General features: G+C 44.4%; 1 protein-coding gene across 2 annotated transcripts; it reads right to left on the bottom strand.

The window, feature by feature from the left end:
- Positions 1–598: 598 nt before the first annotated feature.
- On the bottom strand, positions 599–20034 carry THUMPD3 (THUMP domain containing 3). 2 transcript variants are annotated; one of them, XM_053297995.1, is made up of 10 exons: positions 19811–20034; positions 19067–19376; positions 18626–18703; positions 11008–11499; positions 9211–9341; positions 8090–8159; positions 6642–6757; positions 6349–6456; positions 3476–3599; positions 599–2968 (listed from the first exon to the last, which is right to left on the bottom strand). In XM_053297995.1, exons 2-10 carry the CDS (start codon positions 19322–19324, stop codon positions 2837–2839), a joined length of 1509 nt encoding a protein of 502 aa, XP_053153970.1. In that variant the 5' UTR covers positions 19325–19376; positions 19811–20034; the 3' UTR covers positions 599–2836. The 2 variants fall into 2 exon arrangements, with proteins under 2 accessions (XP_053153970.1, XP_053153971.1); XM_053297996.1 differs by having other exon boundaries at positions 19974–20019.
- Between the last annotated feature and the right edge of the window lie 1259 nt (positions 20035–21293).

The raw sequence follows: 21293 nt of genomic DNA, 5'->3' as shown, positions 1-21293 counted from the left end.
ACCTATTTTCAAGCCCAAACTTAAAATATGCTAGTGCCTTCACTAATTAAATGTAACTAGAGCTTTGGTTCTACTTGGAATTGGTAAGAATTTTGGCCACTGCTTGTTCTTCCAAACAAGCGGCTGTTCAGTTTTGAAAGCTACTTATTTCTTTGACAGGCACTGTTGCAGCAGTAAGTAAAAGTCTGGCTGTATGGTTCTTTTGTACCTGCCTTTTTTTAGATTCCAAAAATTGCTGCTTTTTCATTGGCTTTCATAGTTTTCAAAGTCCTCCCCTCGCCCAGGGGGATTCCCACTATTGTATAATTACTGAAAACATGTAATATGTGGACTTGGACTCCAGTTTCTCAGGTATGAGCACAAGCCAACCACCTAATCCTAAGCTTGGTTACTCAGAATTGTCCCACTGAGTGGAATGACATTTATACTCCAGCTAGTATGTTTAGGACTGCAGCCTGACTCAGATGGTAGGTTGATTTCTGTTGATTTTCTTTGGATTACTGTATTAAAGAAATTCTTGCAAACATACTTAAGTAAACTACCCTTAAAAGAAGCTGTCTTCTCTTATGTAGTTGCAAATTAGCAATACCAATGTAGATAATCCTGGTAATATACTTTATTACATATGTAAAATTATAAAGTCAAAATTCAATGCAACAAACTACTGAGAAACACCAAAGAAACCCGCACAGGGAAGAAATGGCAACAAGAGGGGTAAAAGTGCTTAAAAGAAAAGGTTTTTTAAAGTAACTGGAACAGTGCTAGTCCTTTATTTCTCATAAAAGAACCTCAATCAGTAGACTTGCAAGGCTGCAAGGAAGTTCACTGCTTATTGTCACATAGCTGTGAATTCCTGGGGGGAAGATCCCAAGCCTTCAATTAACTCAAAACCCAAATACAGTTTTTTAAACAAGTACAACACATGGGCTTCCAAACCTTAAACTCTTTCCAGACTAAGAGAACAGTGTATCTGACATATACACTGTTAGAAGAGAAGGAGGTTCTTTTCACGATTAGCTTCCCACAGACGAGCAGTCAGTCTGCTCTGGGCGGCTGAACCGGCCACCCACACGACTGCCAGCTCCGTTACGGAGCCAGCTGGGGGGAGATTGGTGGTCATGTGGCCCCTGGAAGCTCCAGCATGCCCTGCGCTTTTCAGCCTCTCGGTCAGGGGTCTACTCGTGAGTTGCCACGGTGTGGAACTGTACCGCCGTGGCAAGCTGGAAAGCCTAGGTTAACGGAGCACTCGCTCCGCTAACTTGGGCTTAGGGCAGGGGTACTTTAGTGAGTGATCCGCTTAAGAACCACCGGGCTCGCAGCCGAGCCCAGTGGTTCTCATGATGGGAGAAAATCGGGCTAGCTTCCGCTAGCCCGATTTTCTCCCATCGTGTGAATAGCCTCAATGTGTTTTTTAGCCACTCTTTTCAAGATGGTGGGAAAAGGCTTCCAAATCTGACAATTTCAGTACACAAATAAACAAGGGGCACAATCCACTGATAACATCTCCTGAGTGCTGCTGTGATCCTACATTTATGTATTGTTCATTGGATTGCGCCCAAGAGCAAGCACAGGTGACCGTTAGCCGAGTGCCTTCTTCGTCTGGAGGTGACAGCTATTTGCTTTACCGTTATTGTGCAGTTGAATTTAACCTAATATTATAGTTTAAGTCCATCCTAGACATCCAAAACCAGAAACAGTAAATGTGAAGATTTACTACAGCATTTAAAAAGTTTTACTAGTAATCAGAACCACCACAGAAACAAATCAAGGTTGATGATGCACATTCTCAGTCCTATGTACAGTGGCAACAGAAAGGGTATCTCTACGTAAACAAATGAATTGGGGCTTAAATTTGAGGTAGCAGGTGAGAGCACAGGGAGCCCTACCAAGATCCTAGGCTGTAACACACAGAGGCTGTTCACATGAGCAGCCCTACCTGGGTAGGGCAGCTCGTGTGAAACAGGAATCGAGACCGATCCCAGTGCTGCCTCCCCGATTGGCCTGGGAATTTACCCCAGGCTTTTACCTGGGCTAAAGGGTGCAAGCGCACCCTTTTACCCAGGTATGGGTTTGTGTGAATGTGCGGCTACACATAGCCTGAGCATACAGAGTCAGGCACCTAGAGTGCCTTACCCATGGAGGAATCCCTCAATGCACTGTGCTTGTCTTCCAGTGCACTGTGGGATATCTGGAGGCTGGGATGCTTTTTCCTGGTCTCCAGAAGGTAGTGCAGCTTGCAGCAGCTCTGGTCATGTGGTGTGCAAGCCACACAGCTATAATCACTGCTGGATCGTCTGGGGGGGATGGTAGGTGCTCTCCTGCCTTCCCCACTCCCCAGCCAAGCTGACGGTTGTGTGAACAACCTTACAGTCTATTTGTTTATCAATATATAAACAGAAACAACCTAGTCTTGTTGCCCAAGAACAAAACAAAACGGAGAAGCTTTCCCCTTGGCAAAAGTTTCAAGGCCACTCTGCTAGCCTTTAAAAAACAAACACAAACACACAGAGTAACGTACCCTGTGAATATGAAAACAAACTTACATTTGCACCCAAACTGAAAGAACTCAGGTTTACAGAGAAGGGTCACTAGTTTCATGAATATATTGGTTTCATTTTCCTTCTTAAGCTCTGAAAGCTCCTTCAAGAACTTCTAGTTGAATATGACCCCACCCCCAAAACTGATTATAGGATCAGCTTGCTTGTTCACTCACTCTTATTTTCTGCCCCAATCAACATCTTAAGAACACACCAACTTGGAATTTTAGGCAAATGTTTTGCAAATAGCCCTCAAATGAAGAAAAGCACAGGTGTGGTCTGGTACATTGGTCAAGAAATTACCAATATGATCTCAGCTCATCAATTTTTTCTCCAGAGCGTTTCAGAAGATACACAGCAGCATGGAGTCCCCCAACATTCACCCAGATTGTGTGAGACTTCCGCCACAGGTGTCCCATTTTTGACAAGGCCTGCAATGTAAAAAAAAAAGTTTCAAGAGCTTCCTGGCAACCTTGGCAGATACTAATGCTTCAGCTAATTATCCATCTAAACATGTGACTAGTTCTCAACTTTATTTTATTTTAAACCCTAGCTGGAACTTTCATTATTTTCCTACTATACCCAAAACCCGGAAACAGGTAGAGCAGCATCAAATCCACTTCCATTTGTTTCTACTTCCACTTCCAGCTCTGAAACATAGTCTGGGAGTGCAGAAGAACTATAAAGTTCACACAGCTGAGAAATCAAACCTGGGAATGCCAGAACAGAGTTTGCCTCTTGTGTGCTACAGCACAGCATTAAAAATCTCAGAATGTTTTGTGACATTCAGTTCTGGCAGACAATGTGAATTTGATCTGCATAATAAAATTCCTTTCCAACACATCCTTAGGCCAAATGAACTTTTATGTCTTCAGTCAACCACAAAGAGCAAAAAGGATCCTAACACACGTGCCCAAGGCTAGCCTGCCATTACCTACCTTGGCAAAGCATTTCCTATCTTGAGTTAGCAGCACGGCTCTGCCAGTCCTGGGTCTGCAGATCCGACCCATCTCCAAAAGGCAGGCTGGGTAGAGATCCCAGTTCTTTTTCTTAGACCCTATCCTACAGTGAAATTGAGAAGTAGAAAATAAACATGCCTCTAAAAACTCATGTCCAGTATTTCTTGTCCATGCTAGTGAATTTGTTATCATAAGTGAGGCTTTATGAGTTATGAATATTTATATTACCAAGAGAAACTATAGGAAATATGATTTGTAATGACACTCTATCTTCATGTAAATTTTATGCTGAGAATTACACTAAGCAATATCTACAATTCCTCATTAAACACTTCAAAGATGGTCCTTGGAGTTGATGAGCACACCCATTTACCTAGCTATCCACAACTCATTTCAAGTTATAAACAAACAAACAAACAAACAAACAAACAAACAAACAAACAAACACATATTTGATAAACCCCTTTTTATTAATTTCTTGTACACCACTGAATGTGGAGTGAGGCGTAAATGTAGTAGGTGATTTATCTAGCAATGTGAGTTTTCTGGTAAAATATGAATCAGAAAATGTTCTAGAAAATTTTCCAAATAAAAAGCTATTTCATACAACTAAAAATCTAGGTAGGAGGATAGGGGAGTGCTTGTGAGCTGGGGAGGATGGCTTTCCCTTCTACTTCATTAAAATGCTGAGTACAGGTGGTGTGTAGCATGGCACCATTGCACCCAGCTCAAGGCTTAGAGACGATCATGTCCCACCCCTCCAACTAGGATTTTACAAGCACATGACTGAAAATTAGAAGCACACACAGCTCCCAAAGCTAGGTAGGATGCTTATCCTTTTAGACTGCGAGCCCTTTTTGGACAGGGAACCATTTCTCTATATATAATTTTCCTGGGTGTGCCTTGGAATGTGCGTCCCAGTGCCCGCCTGATTGGCTGAGGCGCACCCAGGAGGATTCGTTGCCGCCGCCACGGCCCGGCTGTGGAGGCCAGAGGTGGTGGGCCTGGCCGCGGAGGCAAGACCCAGGAGGGGGGAAAGAAAGGGGGGGGCAGAAGTGGCAGTGGGGAGGAGAGGCGGCTGGGCCCAGAAGCAGAGACTGAGGCAGAAGTGGGGGGGGGAAGTAACTGCTGGCCCCAAAGAGCGCACAGATGCTCTGTGCTGGGTCGGCTAGTCTTATTTATTTTTCTATGTGAACTATTTAAGAACTTTTGTTGAAAAGTGGTATATAAGTAAAAATAATAGTTGTCATACCCAATTAATAATTGTGTGAACTAGCCTAGACTGTGATCTGATTTGCTTGTTTGACATAAACTGAGTAAACAAAACTAAAAAAAACCCTCCATGTTAATTTTATGTATTTTGGGGGCGATTATTATGTATTTTTAAATTTTATTTTATCCCCCTACTTACAAATCATTAGGGCTACAAGCGACACACTCTCTCTCTCTCTGTCCCTGCCCCAGCACAGCATCACAGGTTGGCCAATTGGGGCACTGGCAGAGTCCACAGCCAACCCTGCCCAGTATAACCTCACCTTTAGGGGCAACATGATTATTGGCCGAATCACTGTCACCATCTGTGGGTGGGAAAGGCAAGAGGAGATGATGGCCTAGTGACTTGCTCTGTCTGTTGAAATACTGCTACCAATCTAGACAGAAGCAGCAACACTAGAGGAAGAGAAGCCCACTGCTGTCTTGCATTGTTCAGGAAGCTGCTCTCCATTATATCCTGGCAATCCTACTGGTCAGCCGCTCTATCAGCGCCATCACCTGCAGGTGGAACTATGGTACTATTTCAAAATTGTCAGATGGCCCGTCACCTGATGTATGTCCGGGGGCCAGGGCATTTGGGAATCCTAAAATGGTACCACTGTGGGCATTGGTACTGAAGGAGGAATTGCTGCTGTCACTCAGTAAGCACACAGGGTGGGGGAAAGAGCTTACTGGGCAGCAGCAATTCTTTCTTCAGCACCACCACAGGCAGGAGCACTGAAGAAGCTTCCACTGCCAGGTGTCATCAGGGCAATAGCAAGGGTTGGATGAAGGTGGACAAACTGAAACTTAATCCAGGAAAGGTGGAGGTGCTGTCAGCTGGCACATCTGCTGCTCTGGGGGAAAGAGTATTTTGCATGAGGTTACACTCCCCCTCAAGAACCAAGAATGTTCAGGAGTACTCCTGAATGCAGTGTTATCAATGGATATGAAGGTGGTGTTGGTGGCAAGAAGTGCCTCCACTAGCTTTGACTAGTGCGCCATCTGCAGCCCTTCCTAGAGAAACAAACTTAGCTTCAGTTAAACCAGGCTGGGCTCCAAACATCCAACTTACATACATACAAACAAAGGTCCACAACAAATTACATTAAGTCCCCAACTTACAAACACCAACCTGCAGATACAGAGAAGTCACTGCTCTTGGGAACTATATGCATTCTAATTTATGAACACCTGAATTACAAAACAAACTTTTGGAACACAACCCATCTGTAAGCTGGGGACTTCCTGTACTGTTATGCTATCTACACAAGGCACAAACATCAACTGTTTCAAAATGTGGCCACTAGGATATTCATAGGGGATAGGTTAGCACATGCAATACCAAATTTATATCAGTTTCACTAGTCAATTTGTTTCTGGATCCAATGTAAAGTGCTGATTTAAAGCCCTCAACAGCCTAGAACCCAGTTCTTGCAAGGACAACCTTCACCCACATCAATTTACCCAAACCCTAATATCAGCTACACAGGCCCTGCTTGCTGGTCCACCATTAATGGCGCACCCAAGGCTGCGGACTGGAGAGACAAGTGTTTGAAGCACAGAAAATGAACAAGCATATACATTTAAATGGTCTTTACCTCTTTCCAAATGGCATATCTGTTACAATGACATCGACAGAGCCAGTCCTCAGTGGTAGACTGCAGATATCCCACTGAATACTATCTATGGGTTTGCCTGTACATGTGCTGTTATGAATAAAACAATTCAGATTAGATAATGAATTATTTGGGAAAAAGGTTTCTTAAACCAACTTGTTCATTATCACCATAATCTGGCAAACATTTTAAGAACATCAACATGAAGTTTTCAACTATGAAACCAAAAACAAAAATGGCAAGAAGGGTCACCATTCTGTATTTTATGTTATTACCTTTCTTTAGTCTGAGATTGCCTCAATAAAGAAGAGATATTATTTGCTGCTCTCTTCACAGCCTGTGGGTTGTTATCACCAGCAATATGATAGCAGTTAGGCCACTCAGCAGCCCCCTGAGAAAGGAACAGTGAATTTAGCAGCCATGTAACAATTCACTGAAAGTTGATTCTAGCAATTAATTTGTACCTAATAATGTCATTGTAGATATTAATGTGTGTGTGGTGGAGACGGAGAGGGTGTTGATTCCACATCCCTGACTATTGCAGTTACCCTCAAAGAGATGCGACAGAGAGGAAAATTTCTGTGCTACAGTACCATGGACCTCTAAAGAGGATGGCTGTGTATGCCAGCAAATGGTTGAATCCACCCAGAAATTATGGATTACCAATAAAGTGCTCCCTTCTTCTGGTGCTACACTGCCTGGCTCCCCAGAGGATGGCTTGGGGGTCCAGGGCAAGTCCTCTATAGGGGAAAAAAATGTGCCACTACCAATCAAGTAGAGACACTGAGATGTTGGGTTAAGCTAGCAGGCTGTGTTCTCAAATATTATCCCACCACTTCTTTTAAAAAAAACACAAATTCTTTCAAAAACACACACAAAAAACTTTTACCCTCTGTTCCTGCATGGAGACAAGTGCATTCACTCCTTTGAAAAGAATTACCAGGCAAGACCCCAGGTTGAACACTGTGAAAGTTTTCTTAATTTCTACAATCTCAGGGCTATTCCCCTTTGTTCTTGGCACATCAGGGATACAACAAGCTCACATTCCATCTCAGCAGATGAGAGCACTATTTGTTGCTTGCTTTGCTTGTAACAATCAAACAAGCTATCAGCTTGGAGACAGACAGTTGCAATTGGCTACATAAAATTCTGTATCTGGAAGCTGCTGCAGTTAACTACCAAGTGCTATCAACCTGAAATATATGGGAACTAACACAGAGCAGTGGAGTAACTGTGATGGCCACTTGCAAGCCACGACTGCATAATCTCAGCACCTCCATCTGTAACACTGGAGAAATATTTGTTCATTTTAAGTTTTCAATTCATATCCTGCCTTTCGCTAGATGGTTTCCAGGTGGTACTCAGCATATAACACGGGCTTATCTATATCCCTTTCAGTCTGGTTTCCAGCCTGTTTCTGAGACTGAGATTATCTTGATTGCTCTAATGAACCATGCTGGGAGCTGGACAGGGGGAAGGTATCCATTTTGATACTGACAGATCTCTCAGAGGCTTTCAATACCATTGACTGTGATAACCTTCCTGGGCACCTGATGGGGATGGGTATACGTTTTTCAGTGGTTCCTGATCATTTCTGCAGGGTAGGATCCTGTGGTTGCTGGGGGACTCCAGCTTGTGCCCTGGTCAATGGCTTATATCACAACATACCAGAGCATTTCTGGGTCTTGGTACTTTTAATATGGAAGAATAAAAAATACAGTACCTCTATTGGTATAGCACCTGTCCCACACATTGGATCAATTATTATGTCAGCTGGCTGAGGATCACAGAGTCTTTAAAAAAGATCAAGAGAAACTGATGACAAAAAAGAACACATCCAGCAACTGTATCAAAATCTACGTGATCAAGACTAGAACAGAATATTCAATCAACATAAATTGGAGTAGCACAATTCCTTAGAAAATATATCCAACATATGCTTTAAAAACATTATCAGTTTTTCCTTGTTTCAGTGTTGCCCAGACATTAATATAGGCCTTGAGAAATTTTCTTTGAATTCAGAAGCCAGACTTGTATTGCCTGTAAATGTGCTCTATATAATATTCTGTCAGATTCAAGTTGAGTATTTTACCATTTCTACTTTGCTGCTTCAGCTGTCTTAATTCTTCCATATACCATGGGGCTAGTTTTGAAGGTCAGAGAGGATGCTTAGGAGCGATCATGTCTACTGCCCTAGTGAGCTTGATATTCTAAGTCTGAACTTGGGCATCAACAGAATCACTGGCAGAGCCAACTCAAGAGCCAACTTCCAAGGCTTCTTGGAATCCTACTGGATCCAATAACCTCCTTAGGCAGACCATCCTAATAGGACCTTCCCCCAGTAAACAAATGTTTTCCAATATATGTTAAGGCAGGCAACATTTCAGGAGGAAGTAGAGTTCTTCAGTGGATAATCCACCATAGGAAATTATTGCCCATTAATTTAGAAATAGAGGCTAACAAACATATTAACCCTCTGCCAACACACCAGGGTTTTCTATTGTGCAAGGTGGATCAAAAGATTTTTTATCCACCTTCCCTTCCCTCTGTAGCTGTCTGTTTCTCCCCCAACTACCCAGGGACATCATTCTGAGAAGCTTAGGCAGCTGCAGAGGGAAGGGAGAGATCACCAAAAGTTGCACTCCCACACACTACAGAAAACCCTGACATGGAGGGTTAGTCTGGATGTCAGCCACTGATGGGATCCCCAAAGAGTTGGTGTTTAATCCAGCAGAATATGCAGGTAGTTATAGCACAATGCATGGCAGGTTATTATATAAAGGGTATATTGCATCATTTAAGAGACTTCACAACTGTTCTGATTTACTAAGTTCACTCACTTACCTGAGCATACCATAGGCTAGAGTGGATCGAAGAGTTGTGGGCCCAAAATGTGTAATATTTCTTCTGTGAAGACTCTCCTCTGTTAAGGCAATCCCCACTACTACTTCATTATTGTGAATGTTCAGAAGAACCTAGGGTAATTCAATATTTAACAGCAAACACTTTAAAGACTTGCTAAATACTTTTAGCAATGACAACAGTTCGAGAATGAAACAAAATGCATCAATTCCACTTCAAATGAGATTATATCAGGAAATGCTAACACAGGATTTCCCAAACTTGTCTCTTTCAGAGGCTTAGGTTCTCCACAAACTACTGCAGTTTTAGAATGCAGAGCTCCATGCCATATTGGTTTAAGAACTGACAGGATTTTGTCATGAGAAAAATGAAAGACATGCAGTTGGCTTTCATTAACTTATACAGTTATGTATGTATGTATGTATGTATGTATGTATGTATGTATGTTTGTTTGTTTGAGGAGAGCTATACCCACTCCTCTTATCCTATAAGATTTGATGTCCAAATCCAGAATATTTTATTGTGGGGCAGGAGGAGTTAACAAAATAAACCACTCCATACATCCAGATCAACTCTCTGCCAACGTAACAGAGTTTTCCATCATGAGAGAGCTTGATTTTAAATGATTCCACTTCCCTCTTCAGCCTCCTGAAAATATTATCCTGGGAGCTGGATGACCCTTAAGAACATAGTTTTGGGAGACACAGGAGACTGCAGAGGGAAGGGGGGGCACTGAAAAGTGTGCATATGTACACCACCTCCTTGCACAATGGAAACCCTAACAAGTTGATGCAGGGTTAGTCTGGGTGTCAACTATTGTAATTTTGATCCATGCAGTGAGGCAGGGATGGTAGTGAGGAAATGGACAATGTTGAAAACACACTGGACTGGGTCTCACGATCAGTGAGACCTGGTTTCTTCGAGTGCACAGGGAGGGAGCCCTGGGCGGCCGGACTGGCCACCCACACGACTGCCAGCTCCATGACGGAGCTGGGGGGCCAATTGGCCCCTGCAAGCTCCAGCATGCCTGTGCGAGCGCGCAGGCCATGTTGGTGAGACCCCCGGAGCCGGGAGGCGGCTTTTTGCCTCCCCTCCTGGGGTCTCCTTGTGAGTAGGCGCAGTGCGAAGCCGCACCACGTCTACTCATGATCTACAAAACCAGGTTTACAGAGCGCTCGCGGCTACTCGCGATCTACAAAACCAGGTTTACGGAGCGCACGCTCTACAAACCTGGTTTTAGGGCAGGGGTTCTTGAGTGGGTTACCCGCTCTAGAACCACCAGGCTTGCAGCCGAGCCCGGTGGTTCTTACGATCTGCAAAAATCGGACTAGGCTCTCCTAACCCAATTTTTGCAGATCGTGAGAATAGCCCCATTGTGTTTTGCATGACCCTTTTGCAACAATCTAATTTATTTTAAGATTAGTCTTCTAGTTTATTTTCTCCTTAACATACTGGAAACAACCAGCCAATACGGGATTATCAGAGATCCCATCCCAACATTTTATTAACATGGTTAATAAATATAGCAGATCAATTTGTATCAAGTAAAGATGGGAATATCCAGTGATCTCAGTTCAAGACCTTCCATGCTTGACAATAATATATACTGCAGGGCCATCTCTATCTCAGTACAGTTGCTGAAACATGGCTGTGAAGGAGTGGGAGATTCTTGGTGGATATCAAAACCAACAGAATTCAAAAACCAAATCTTATCATATTTTATTCTACTCTTACAGTTATTCATACTAGAGGACATTTTTAATAAAAGATGTATTGTACCTCCACATCAAAATTGGTCATGTCTGCTTTCCACTGGAAGAAATCTTGCACAGCCCCTCCAAAATCTCTTGCTGCTTCATTTGATTTAAAGCTGTGCTTATCACCAGCTCTGTTGCATGTTACCCTGAACTTCAGTGCCTGGGCCTCCATTTCACACTTCTTGCAGTCACCTGATTCATTTTCACCTTCACCATTGGATGTTAATTCTTCTTTAGCATCAGACTGTTCACCATCTTCTCGTGACACAGTTTCATCTGTTTTTTCTGGGTCCTGGATTTCAGAATCCAAGTTTAAAATACTTTTCACAGGATCATGCACTTCTTTATCATCTGATTCATCCTCCAGTTTCTCTTTCTTTGTATTACTCTGTTGATTGCCTTTTTTCCTTCTTGTTTTTCTTTTCTTAAGGTTTGTATTTAACTTCCATACTTCTAAAGGGTCAGTCCAAGGCAGTTTCTTAGCCAGGTCCTCTAAATCCTTTAGAGCTTCTTCCTATAATAAATCAGGAGAAAGTTTCCACATAACTCATTTATTTAATACAGCTGATCATTTCTCAATTTTGCTAAATTTCACAAGAGTAGCAGAGTTAGAGGCTGTTCATATTGGGCTGCTCTACTTAGGTAGGGCTGTTCATGTGAAGCAGCAGGATTGAGGCTGATCCTGGCGCTGCCCTCCTGGGTAGCCTGGGAATTTTACCCGTTTACCAGGGTAGGATGCGAGCACGCCCTTTTACCCAGATACAGGGTCATGTGAATGCTTGGGCTGCATGCAGCCTGAGCAGACAAGAGAGCTGGGTGCCTACAGCACCTAACTCACAGCGGGATCCCTCAATGCACTGTGCTTGTCCTGTGATGCATTGTGGAGTATCTGGAGGATGGGTTGCATTTCCGCAGCCTCCAGCACGACTTGCAAAAGCACTGGGTCATGTGAGTGAACCTATAGGGGAATGAAAGAGTTTGTGCCTAGCCAGTGAGATGTTCATGCAGTCCTATCACATAAACTCCAAAGCTCCAGAGTTTAAACTACAGTTCGCCATGTGGCACAGAAGCGGTGCTGTTAAGCAAAAAATGCTGCGCAATTCTATAAAGTATGACTTGATTTATCATGGTATGAACAATTATAGACAAAAGCATGCATGAAAGGAGAAAAAGTGGGGTATGTATGTATGTTTTATATGGAATAAAGTGTACACTGGAGCATAATCAAATTTAATGAAGGTAACAGAAATGCAAAACATATCCCAGTAAACTGGCTGTTAAATTAATATATAATAGACTGTGCTCTGATGTGTCTGAAGCCAAATAATCCACACCACTCCTTTGGAAGTGTGCAAAGAGGCAACCATTCACTACATGCCTGACTCCGTGGAGTTTTGGATGCTTCTGCTGTTGGGGACCCTCTTTTACAGGAAGCAGAGCCCCATTCCAGCCCAGCAATAGTTGGGACAAAGTGTAGGGGCATGGCTGGAACTCTGTCTGAAGAGTGTCATCCTTTCCCCCACAGAAGGCAATGTGAAGAGACATTGTGGGGTAGGAATTTTATTTTCATCTGGCTTCTCCCCTGCCTTTCTGGCTTGGGAGAGGGACTTTGGCTGCGGCTGGGATTTTATCAATCCTCCCTTCTACCTGTTACCTGCTTGCCTTAATTGCTAAAACATCCGGCAGCTGGGCCAAATTTGTCTGACAGGGTGTCAGGACCCCCTCTGGAATCAGTCCTGACTCCCTGAACGTTCCATCAGAGGAAGGGACTCCTCGGACAATGAGGATCCATTCCCCAGCAGCCCCATGGAGGATCATCCCACTCCCACATGGCTAGATAGCACCGATGAGTCTCAGGGACCCGCTGCTGACTCCAGGGAGTTTACACACAGACTCAAAGCCACCACTCCCTCCCGGATGCCAGAGCTCCTCAGCCTCCACCAACTGCCCACACTCCTTGAAGGATGCCTCGCCCAGTCCTCCAAACTGCAGGTGCCAGTGCAGTTGGGAAGCCCTGCAGACGAGGCAGAGGAGTGCATGTTTGGCAGCCTGCAGTTTCGAGAGATGGGTCTCCTCTGGAGGAGGAGTAAGAGCCAGAAAGACCTACTTGTGAGGAGGATTTCCAGCAACACATTCAGGCAGGAAAGGGTGTGGCCCTTTCCTGGCCTATTTAAGTCTTCTCCGCCATTACAGTCTCTGTTGGAAGCAAGAGCTTGTGTAGAGCATCTGCCCTGCTTGACAGACCCATTTCCTTGTATTACCTAACCCTGGCCTCTGAAGCCACTAACTTCAAGTGGGTCTCTTGATATAACTCCTGGACTAGCCCAGACTGACTCCTCCTTCAGCTATTCCCAAGACTTGAGAGAGCCCCATGATCCAGCAAAGTGTGGTGCTTGACATGGGGGGAGAGGCATGCCTATTGGACTCTAAACTTCTGGCCCTTTATAAAAGGTGGGCAATGTTGGGGGCACAGCCCTTAGTGTGGCCTGCTGGTGAGTGGCTGCCAAAGCTGCCTATCAAAAGGGGCTGGCCTTTGGGGTGGGACTGAGGGCTGGGGCAGATTTTGTGTCTGTTTCTGAACCAGAGTCTCCTACTGACCATGATACTACTGTTGCCAAACATGTTGGGCCTAGTGCAGGTATGTGTCTTGGGTTCTCTGAAGATGGGGGTATCTCTGGGGTAGATATTCCACTGGTGGTGGGGAACTGATGAAGATATGGGGCCTAGAGCACCTTTCTTATGAGGGAAGGCTACAACACCTGGGGCTTTTTAGTTTAGAAAAAGATGACTGTGGGAAGACATGATGGAGATCTATAAAATCATGCATGGAGTGGAGAAAGTGGATAGAGAGAAATTCTTCTCCCTGTCACGTAACACTAGAATCAGGGGACATCCCATGAAATTGATTGCTGGGAAATATAGGACCAGCAAATGGAAGTACTTTTTCACACAATGCATAATCAACTTGTGGAATTCTCTGCCACAAGACATGGTGACAGCCAATAACCTGGATGGCTTTAAGAGGGGTTTGGATAACTTCATGCAGAAGAGGTTTATCAACAGCTATTAGTCAGAGGGCCACCTCCAGCCACAAAGGCAGGATGCCTCTGAGTACCAGTTGCAGGGGAGTAACAGCAGGAGAGAGTTCATAGCCTCAACTCCTGCTGTAGGCTTCCAGTGGCATCTGGTGGGCCACTGTGTGAAACAGGATGCTGAACTAGATGGACCTTGGGCCTGATCCAGTAGGGCTGTTCTGTTCTTATTGTGTTGGGAGGTCAGCAGGTGGGAAACTAGAAACTTAATAGCTGTTTCTCCTTCCAGCTGATCTGCCAGCTCTTTAGTCTTGCCAATTGCCCACAGAACTTTACCTTGCTCCTTGGTAATGCCAGGTTGGTCCAAAATAAATGAGATCATTCATGTCCTCATTATGGTCATGCACGATTGTGGATGAAGGAACTGACCTGTTATGTATTATGGAGACCTGATCAGGAGAAGCTAGTGGTCTGGTCTGGTCCTAGCTTCTCCTAGTGGGATACTCTGTGGTAGAGCAGGTGAGAGAGTGTGGGTGGTGAGGTGAAACTGTGGTTACAAGAATACCATCTTGCTTACCAGGATCCCTGTTGGGGAACTGACCTATATTGAATGTGTTTACCTAAACCTAGGGACCAAGGATAGACTGAGGCTTCTGTTTGTGTACTGACCACGCTGCTGCCTAACAGAGTTCCTAACTGAGCTGGTTGTGAAGCTGATGCTGGAGTCGCCCCAACTGTTGGTAGTGGGGAACTTCACTTTGGGACCAGGTGTCTAAAGCAGCTCAGGAATTCATAGTGGCCATAACAACTATGGGTCTATCCCAAGTGGTCTCTAGACTGATACATGTTGCTAGTGATGAAGGAAAAACAAGTTTTTGGTTGGTCCTGGCCTGTTCATGTACAAGTTGGATAAACTGAAGCACTTATGAATGAAATAACCATATTTGGGTTATGCCTTTTGCACATGGTTAATATGCTGCTGTAGTCAATGAAACTGAACTAGTTCCCTGATTGGCCACTAGTGCTATGCTCTGTGATTGGACTAACTACTTCTCCTCATGATGTTTTTGCCTAATGTCAGTGTTATATTAGTTACTCTGTCTTTTTTGGGGTGACTCCATTTTGAGAGCCCAGACATATCGTTAAACAATTCCAGCTAAATGTGGTGAGGCCTCCACGGATTAAACAGATCTCAGAGGGATATTTTTACTACTTCACTAGTCACACGCTTCATTTGGTCTTTTGCTCTGATCAGGATGGTGTTCCGTGGGTGGGGACTCCTGCTATTTCCCCATTGTCATGGACGGACCACCATCTGGTTAAGCTAAGATTTGCAGCCACAAACCACTTTTGCAGGGGGTGAAGGACCTATTAGGCTGGTTTGCCCAAGAAGGTGACTGGATCCAACAGAATTCCCAGAAGCCTTGAAGGGTTTTGAGGTGGCTCTGATTCTGTCTGCTCTGGTACAAACATGGAATAACTCACTAGAGCAGTTGTTACAACCACTAAGTGTCATCTCCAACCTGCCTCAAAATTGGTACAATAGTATTAGGAGGAATTATGGATGCTGAAGTAGCAAAGTAGATGACTAGAGTGCAAGCGGAGGAAGGCTTGACATTATTATTATTATTTTATTGAATTTATATACTGCTAAGTATAAAAATCTCTAGGCAGTTTACAAAATTAAAACATACAACACATCTAAATCTATTTAACAACAGATTGAGTGCCATGTCAGAGTCTCACTGTTAAATTGTTCTGTAAGAATAAGTATTACTTTATTGCTTCATAGATCTCTTATTTTAGCTTTCAGACAGTAATTAGTTTGTTGAGGAAAGGTCACAAATGTTAACCCTATAAATGATACATTTCATTCTAATACTTTTATTCAGATACTTGGCTCTCCACACCGCCTGCTCCTGCACATGCTGCTCTGCAGTTTCCTGTCACCCATTTCCTCTACCCATATACTGGTGTGTCCTGTAAATGAAGAGCTGTGACATACGACAGCTGCAAAAGGAACATCCAGCCTATTTCCGCTCATGCAAGTCTTAGTCTGGATGCTGCTCAGTGTGCACAAGTGTCCAGCTGCACTGGGCCTTATGTTTTCTGACAATATGAATCCAATAGACAATATGAATCCAATAGATCACAAAACAGAACGCATTTGAAGATTTACGCCCTGGTAATACAAGGGGCAAAGAAGCAGTTTTCTGCCTGCATTGCTTCCGCAAGTTCACAACCAGAAGAGTTATCTAGAGTTGTGAGAGGGCTAGTATGTGCCCCTCCCCCTTGAACTTGAAACCTTTAAATCACCTGCTGTGATGTGTTTAGTGACTTTTTGCAGATAAACTCTTATTTGGGTCAAAGTGGATTCTATATTTATTGCAGAGTCTACTAGGGAGGTGTCCAGCAACTCCTTTTATGGGACCAGATTGGATCACTTTCAATTTGTGATGCTTGAGAATATGGACAAGCTGCTTCAGACTGTACATCCTACCACCTGTTCTCTTGACCCTTGCCCAACTTGGCTTACTTCATTTGCCAGTAGTACTATCAGAGAGGGCCTGATATGTGTTATACAAACTCCTTAGAGAGGGCAGGATGCTGCCTTGTCTTAAGGAGACTATTAGACTTTACTTGAAGTAACCTGTATTAGATCCCTCCATTGGCCAATTATAGACCTGTCTCCAGTCTTCCATGATTGGGAAAGGTTATCGAGAGGGTGTGGCCTCTCAACTCCAGGCAGTCTTGAAAGAAAGATTATCTAGACCCATTTCAAACTGGCTTTTCAGCAGGCTGTGAGTTTGAGACTGCCTTGATCTTGCCTGATGGATGATCTCAAAATGGAAATTGACAGAAGGAATGTGAATGATTCTTTTGGATCTCTCAGCAGCTTTCCATACCATTTACCATGGTATCCTTCTGGGTCGCCTGACCCAGACCTGCTTCAAAATTGTTACCATGGTATTGGTAAGGAATTGGGTGGCACTCTTACAGTGGTTCCACTCCCACCAATATGGCAGATTCCAGATGGTGTCACTTGGAGACACTTGGGAGTTAACTCATAGAGTTCCACAAGGTTCCATACCATTTTCAATGCTTTTTAACATCTATGTGAAACTTCTGGGAGAGATCAGGCAATTTGGTGCAGGGTAGTAATATTTAGGGTTTTTAAAATCATATTTATATACAACTTGATATGTGTACCTTTAGGTGGTATATGCTGATGATACCCAAATCTATTTTTCTATAACAGTTTCATCAGGAAATAGCATAACTTTCCTAAGTGCCTGCCTGGAGGTGGTAATGGGTTGGATGAGGGATAAACTGAAATTGAATCCAAATAAGATGGTGGTACTGACCGTGGGGGATCAGGACCTGGGAGATGGTTTAGAGATGACTGTTCTGGATGGGTTTATACTTCCCCCAGAAAGAACATGGATATAGTTTGGGAATCTCTGTCTCTGGTTGAGGCAACAGCCGGGGCACTTCTATCAGCTTTGGCAGATAGGTCAGCTACACCCATTTCTGGAGGGAAATGACCTTAAAACAATGGCACACATGCTGGTAACCTCCGGGCTTGACTACTGCAATGCACTCTGTCGGGCTGCCTTTGTACACAGTCCAGAAATTACAGTTGGTGCAGAATGCAGCAGCCAGACTGGTCTCCAGGATAATCCAAAAAGAGACCATATAACACTGATCTTAAAAGAACTACATTGGCTGCCAATATGATTCCAAGTGAAATACAAAGTGTTGGTTGTGGATCTTTAATGGCTTGAGTCCATGGCATTTGAGAGCACCTTAGCCATAACTTGACCTCTGTTCATGACAATCACTGGCTAGTTTGGTGGCTACTTGGGACCGGGCCTTCTCTGTGGCTGCCCTGGGGCTCTGGAATGCACTCCCTGTTAAATCCAGAGCATCTCCATCTCTGGCTGTGTTCTTAAAAGACCATTAAGATGCATCTGCTTCCTCAGGCTTTTAATTCATTTTAACTGGTTTTATATAATAAAATTGTGTTAAACATTTTATCCTTTTTTCTATTAACTTATGTACACTGCCTAGGGATGCACATATCAGTCAGTAAAGAAATATGATAAAGAGAATCTCACTCAGTGGAAAAAGGTGCTTGAAAGAACACAAGTCTCATCTTCAGTTTCAGCTGTTGCTATAGCACTACAGGGTTCTGCCTCCCATAAAGGACCCCTCCCACAGAAGTACATGGTACTGCATGGAGACAGCTGCAAGGGAATGGCTGTTTCCAAACATGTGGTATGGATTATTTGGCTTTAGATAGGCCAAAGCATTGTCCTAATATTTAAAATATTCATTTGCTAGAGCATCAAGTCCCTTGCAACATTAACATAATATAATCAAATGATAAAACAAGATTTTTTTTAAGAAAGTCATCCACTATCCAATACCTGAAATATAGTTAAAGGTTTAAGATAATACAAGGTTTTGAGGAATGACACATGAAAACTAAGAATAAATTGCTTCTTTCCAGTACATCTGATTCTACTCTTTTAAAGCTAGAAATTCCTGAACTGCTCATTAGTTCTTTAAAGTCACATGTGACAATGTGGTGGAAAGTTAACTTACCTTATTTTCTTTAAACTGATAATCTTTGAACTCCTGAACTACAACAAACAAGTTGTCCACAGATCTTAACTGGTGAACCTAGAAGAAATTAGATATAATCTCAATTCCTCTTCTGAATTAAGTGAGACGGAATACTGAAGACTAGTATGTCAACTCCCCTCCTGCCTCTTTAGTTTAGTTTCCCCAGTTTTAGATTTGCTGGGGGGGGGGGTTCCTTGCTCCACAAGATAAGAAAATACAGAATTCAAAGCAATGAGGTTGCAATCTTGCCTTCAGTTACAGTTAATAGATTGTGTTACTGCAAGGAAAGTGGGTGCTATCATTCATCTCTGCATTACAATTTTTTTAAAACACATGTACATTCTTTGTTGGGATTTATAAATTACATCAAACTCCAACTAAAAATACAGAACAAGATGGTACTCAACAAAATCTGCAAACCTGTGGAAGGCTGATTACAGGAATTTCAAAATAGATTTTTCCTCGGTCCTTGCTAATTCTAGATTGCGATCCAAGTTTCTCTTGCACTTCATCCGCAGCAGTCAGCTCAAAGCCAGTTGGTACAGTAGCTCCAATAGTGACCACAATATCTTTATGGCTTGCAGGGGGACTGGCTTCTTTGTTCTCACCTAATGGTTGGCATGCATCACCAAGGCTCACTTCAGATAATACATCAGCAGTTTCTTCAGCTTCAGACATGTTAAAAGCATGTACTGGCTCCGCACCAGCCTACTACGTTTCTATACACTTTCTGCAATAGAAAATACTGTTTAAGCAAAGCTGCAAACTTTACAGCAATTTACTGTTGAGGGCTTGGAAGCAACAGGGGCCAGGATCCAAAGTTAACACAAGTTGTTCTTCACTTAAGGCATATTCTGTTTTTAAACCCATTTTCATAAAACGTACTACGACTTTTTTCTTTAAATGTAGCTGAGGGGCACCTGAATCCCTGCATATTTACTCGTAAATGGGCTCAGTCCCATGTATGGGCTGCCTTCCGATACCAGAAGGTAAGCACGCGTTCTCTCAAATCAGCAGGGGATTTCCATGCTGCAAGGGGGTCTTAGAGAACGGCCAGGTTTTAATTTCGGGCCGCTGATCCCAGCCGCCTGGGGCTGGCGTGCCCCTCCCCGCTAGCAGCAGCGCGCAGCGGCCGTGGCCCAAGGAGGAGAAAGGAGGACCCACCGGGAGTCTCTTCTCGGCCAGCTACGTCTTGCTCCTTGTCTCGTCTCGCCGGCTAGCGGCAATGCAGTTCCCGTCCCGTCTTCCGGCGGGGGCCGTGACGAGACGAGACTTGGTCGGAATGAAACCTCCGAGATGCTCTCCTCAGAAACCGGCTACGACTTACTCCGCACTCCACGCGGTTCCTGCGTCGCCTGCCCGCGCTGCCGTGATGACGAAAGGCCGCCGCCGCAGCACGCAGGAGGGCGGCGCGCGCGGGGAGGGGTGAAGGTAGAACGGAGAGAAAGCGAAAAGGAATTGGCTCTTAGCCCGGATATCTCGCGAGACTCGGGCAGACCGGCAGGCTCCCTCAACCGGTGCTAGTTCTAGGTTGGGTGGTGGTGGTGCGGTGGAGGTGGAGGTGGAGGTTTTTGTGTATGGTGGGTGAATGCGCTAGTGCGAGAGGTGCTGGTGACGTTTGCTTTTTAGTTATAAAAAGGGGGTTGTCAGAGGAGGGGCGGGGGCACACCGGCTGTCAGTTAACTGAACCTTTTCACGGAGGAATGGGAGGGTATAAAAGCAATTCTTCCAAGGCAACAGTCCGGGTGGGGATCTGTGGCTGTGGGACCACAGATCCCCTCCCAAACAGTTCCAAGGAAAATTAACTGGAAACTCTTAATCTTTTTGGTGGCTACAGAAACAGTTCCTAAGAGAGCCGGTAGTAGAGAACAAGCTGCTGCTGCTGCCGCCGTCGCAAGAGAGAGGGGGTCCTCCTGAGCTTCCGGACAGGGGGGCAGTGCTGGTCCTGGCTGCCCCCCTAACTCTGCACCAATCTACTAGGGTTGCAGGGGGGAGGGCGCGGGCTGGCGTGAATTGAGGCTGTCTCCCGCTTTCTCTGCAGCTGCCTGTGTCTCCTGAGTCTATGTCCTCAGAGTCCCACAACCAACCAACAACTTCAAGAAACTGAAGAAGGTCTGTGAGACTGGAGTGGGATCGCAGGACCAGAGCAGGAGAGCACTGGCAGTATTGAGAAGTAGCTCTGGGCCTTTTCCACGGGCATTGATGGGAGAGCCTGGGAACAGTAGTACCTGTTGCCCTACAAGGTTTTGCAATCCTGCACAAGCCACACAACTTGCCAACACCGTGTGTGTGTGTGTGTGTGTGTGTGTGCGTGCGCCAAAGGCATCCCTGCCTTGCCAATTTATCTTAAGGCTGGCCCTGGCAGGACTAGGTAAAGTGTGCCATCAAGTCGATTTCTACTCCTGGCGCCCACAGAGCCCTGTGGTTTTCTTTTGGTAGGATACAGGAGGGGTTTACCATTGTCTCCTCCTGCGCAGTGTGAGATGATGCCTTTCAGCATCTTCCTATATCGCTGCTGCACAATATAGTACCAGCGGGGATTTGAACCGGCAACCTTCTGCTTGTTAGTCAAGCATTTTGCCACTGCGTCATTCGGTGGTCCGGCAGGACTAAATGGGCTTAAGTCACATGAAGATATGTAGTGATT

The sequence above is a fragment of the Hemicordylus capensis genome, chromosome 2 (assembly GCF_027244095.1).
Source record: "Hemicordylus capensis ecotype Gifberg chromosome 2, rHemCap1.1.pri, whole genome shotgun sequence".
NCBI classification, from domain to species: domain Eukaryota; kingdom Metazoa; phylum Chordata; class Lepidosauria; order Squamata; family Cordylidae; genus Hemicordylus; species Hemicordylus capensis.
The sequence above is the reverse complement of the archived record's forward strand: the minus strand, read 5'-3'. Positions and strand labels throughout refer to the sequence as shown.

Excerpts from the sequence above, each read along its gene's own strand:
- THUMPD3 (XM_053297995.1), bottom strand. The coding sequence starts at position 19,324 with ATGTCTGAAGCTGAAGAAACTGCTGATGTATTATCTGAAGTGAGCCTT. Across the intron at positions 18,704-19,066 it reads CTGTAATCAGCCTTCCACAG|GTTCACCAGTTAAGATCTGT; the intron begins GTTTGCAGATTT and ends AATTTCTTCTAG. Across the intron at positions 3,600-6,348 it reads GATATGCCATTTGGAAAGAG|GATAGGGTCTAAGAAAAAGA; the intron begins GTAAAGACCATT and ends ATTTCACTGTAG.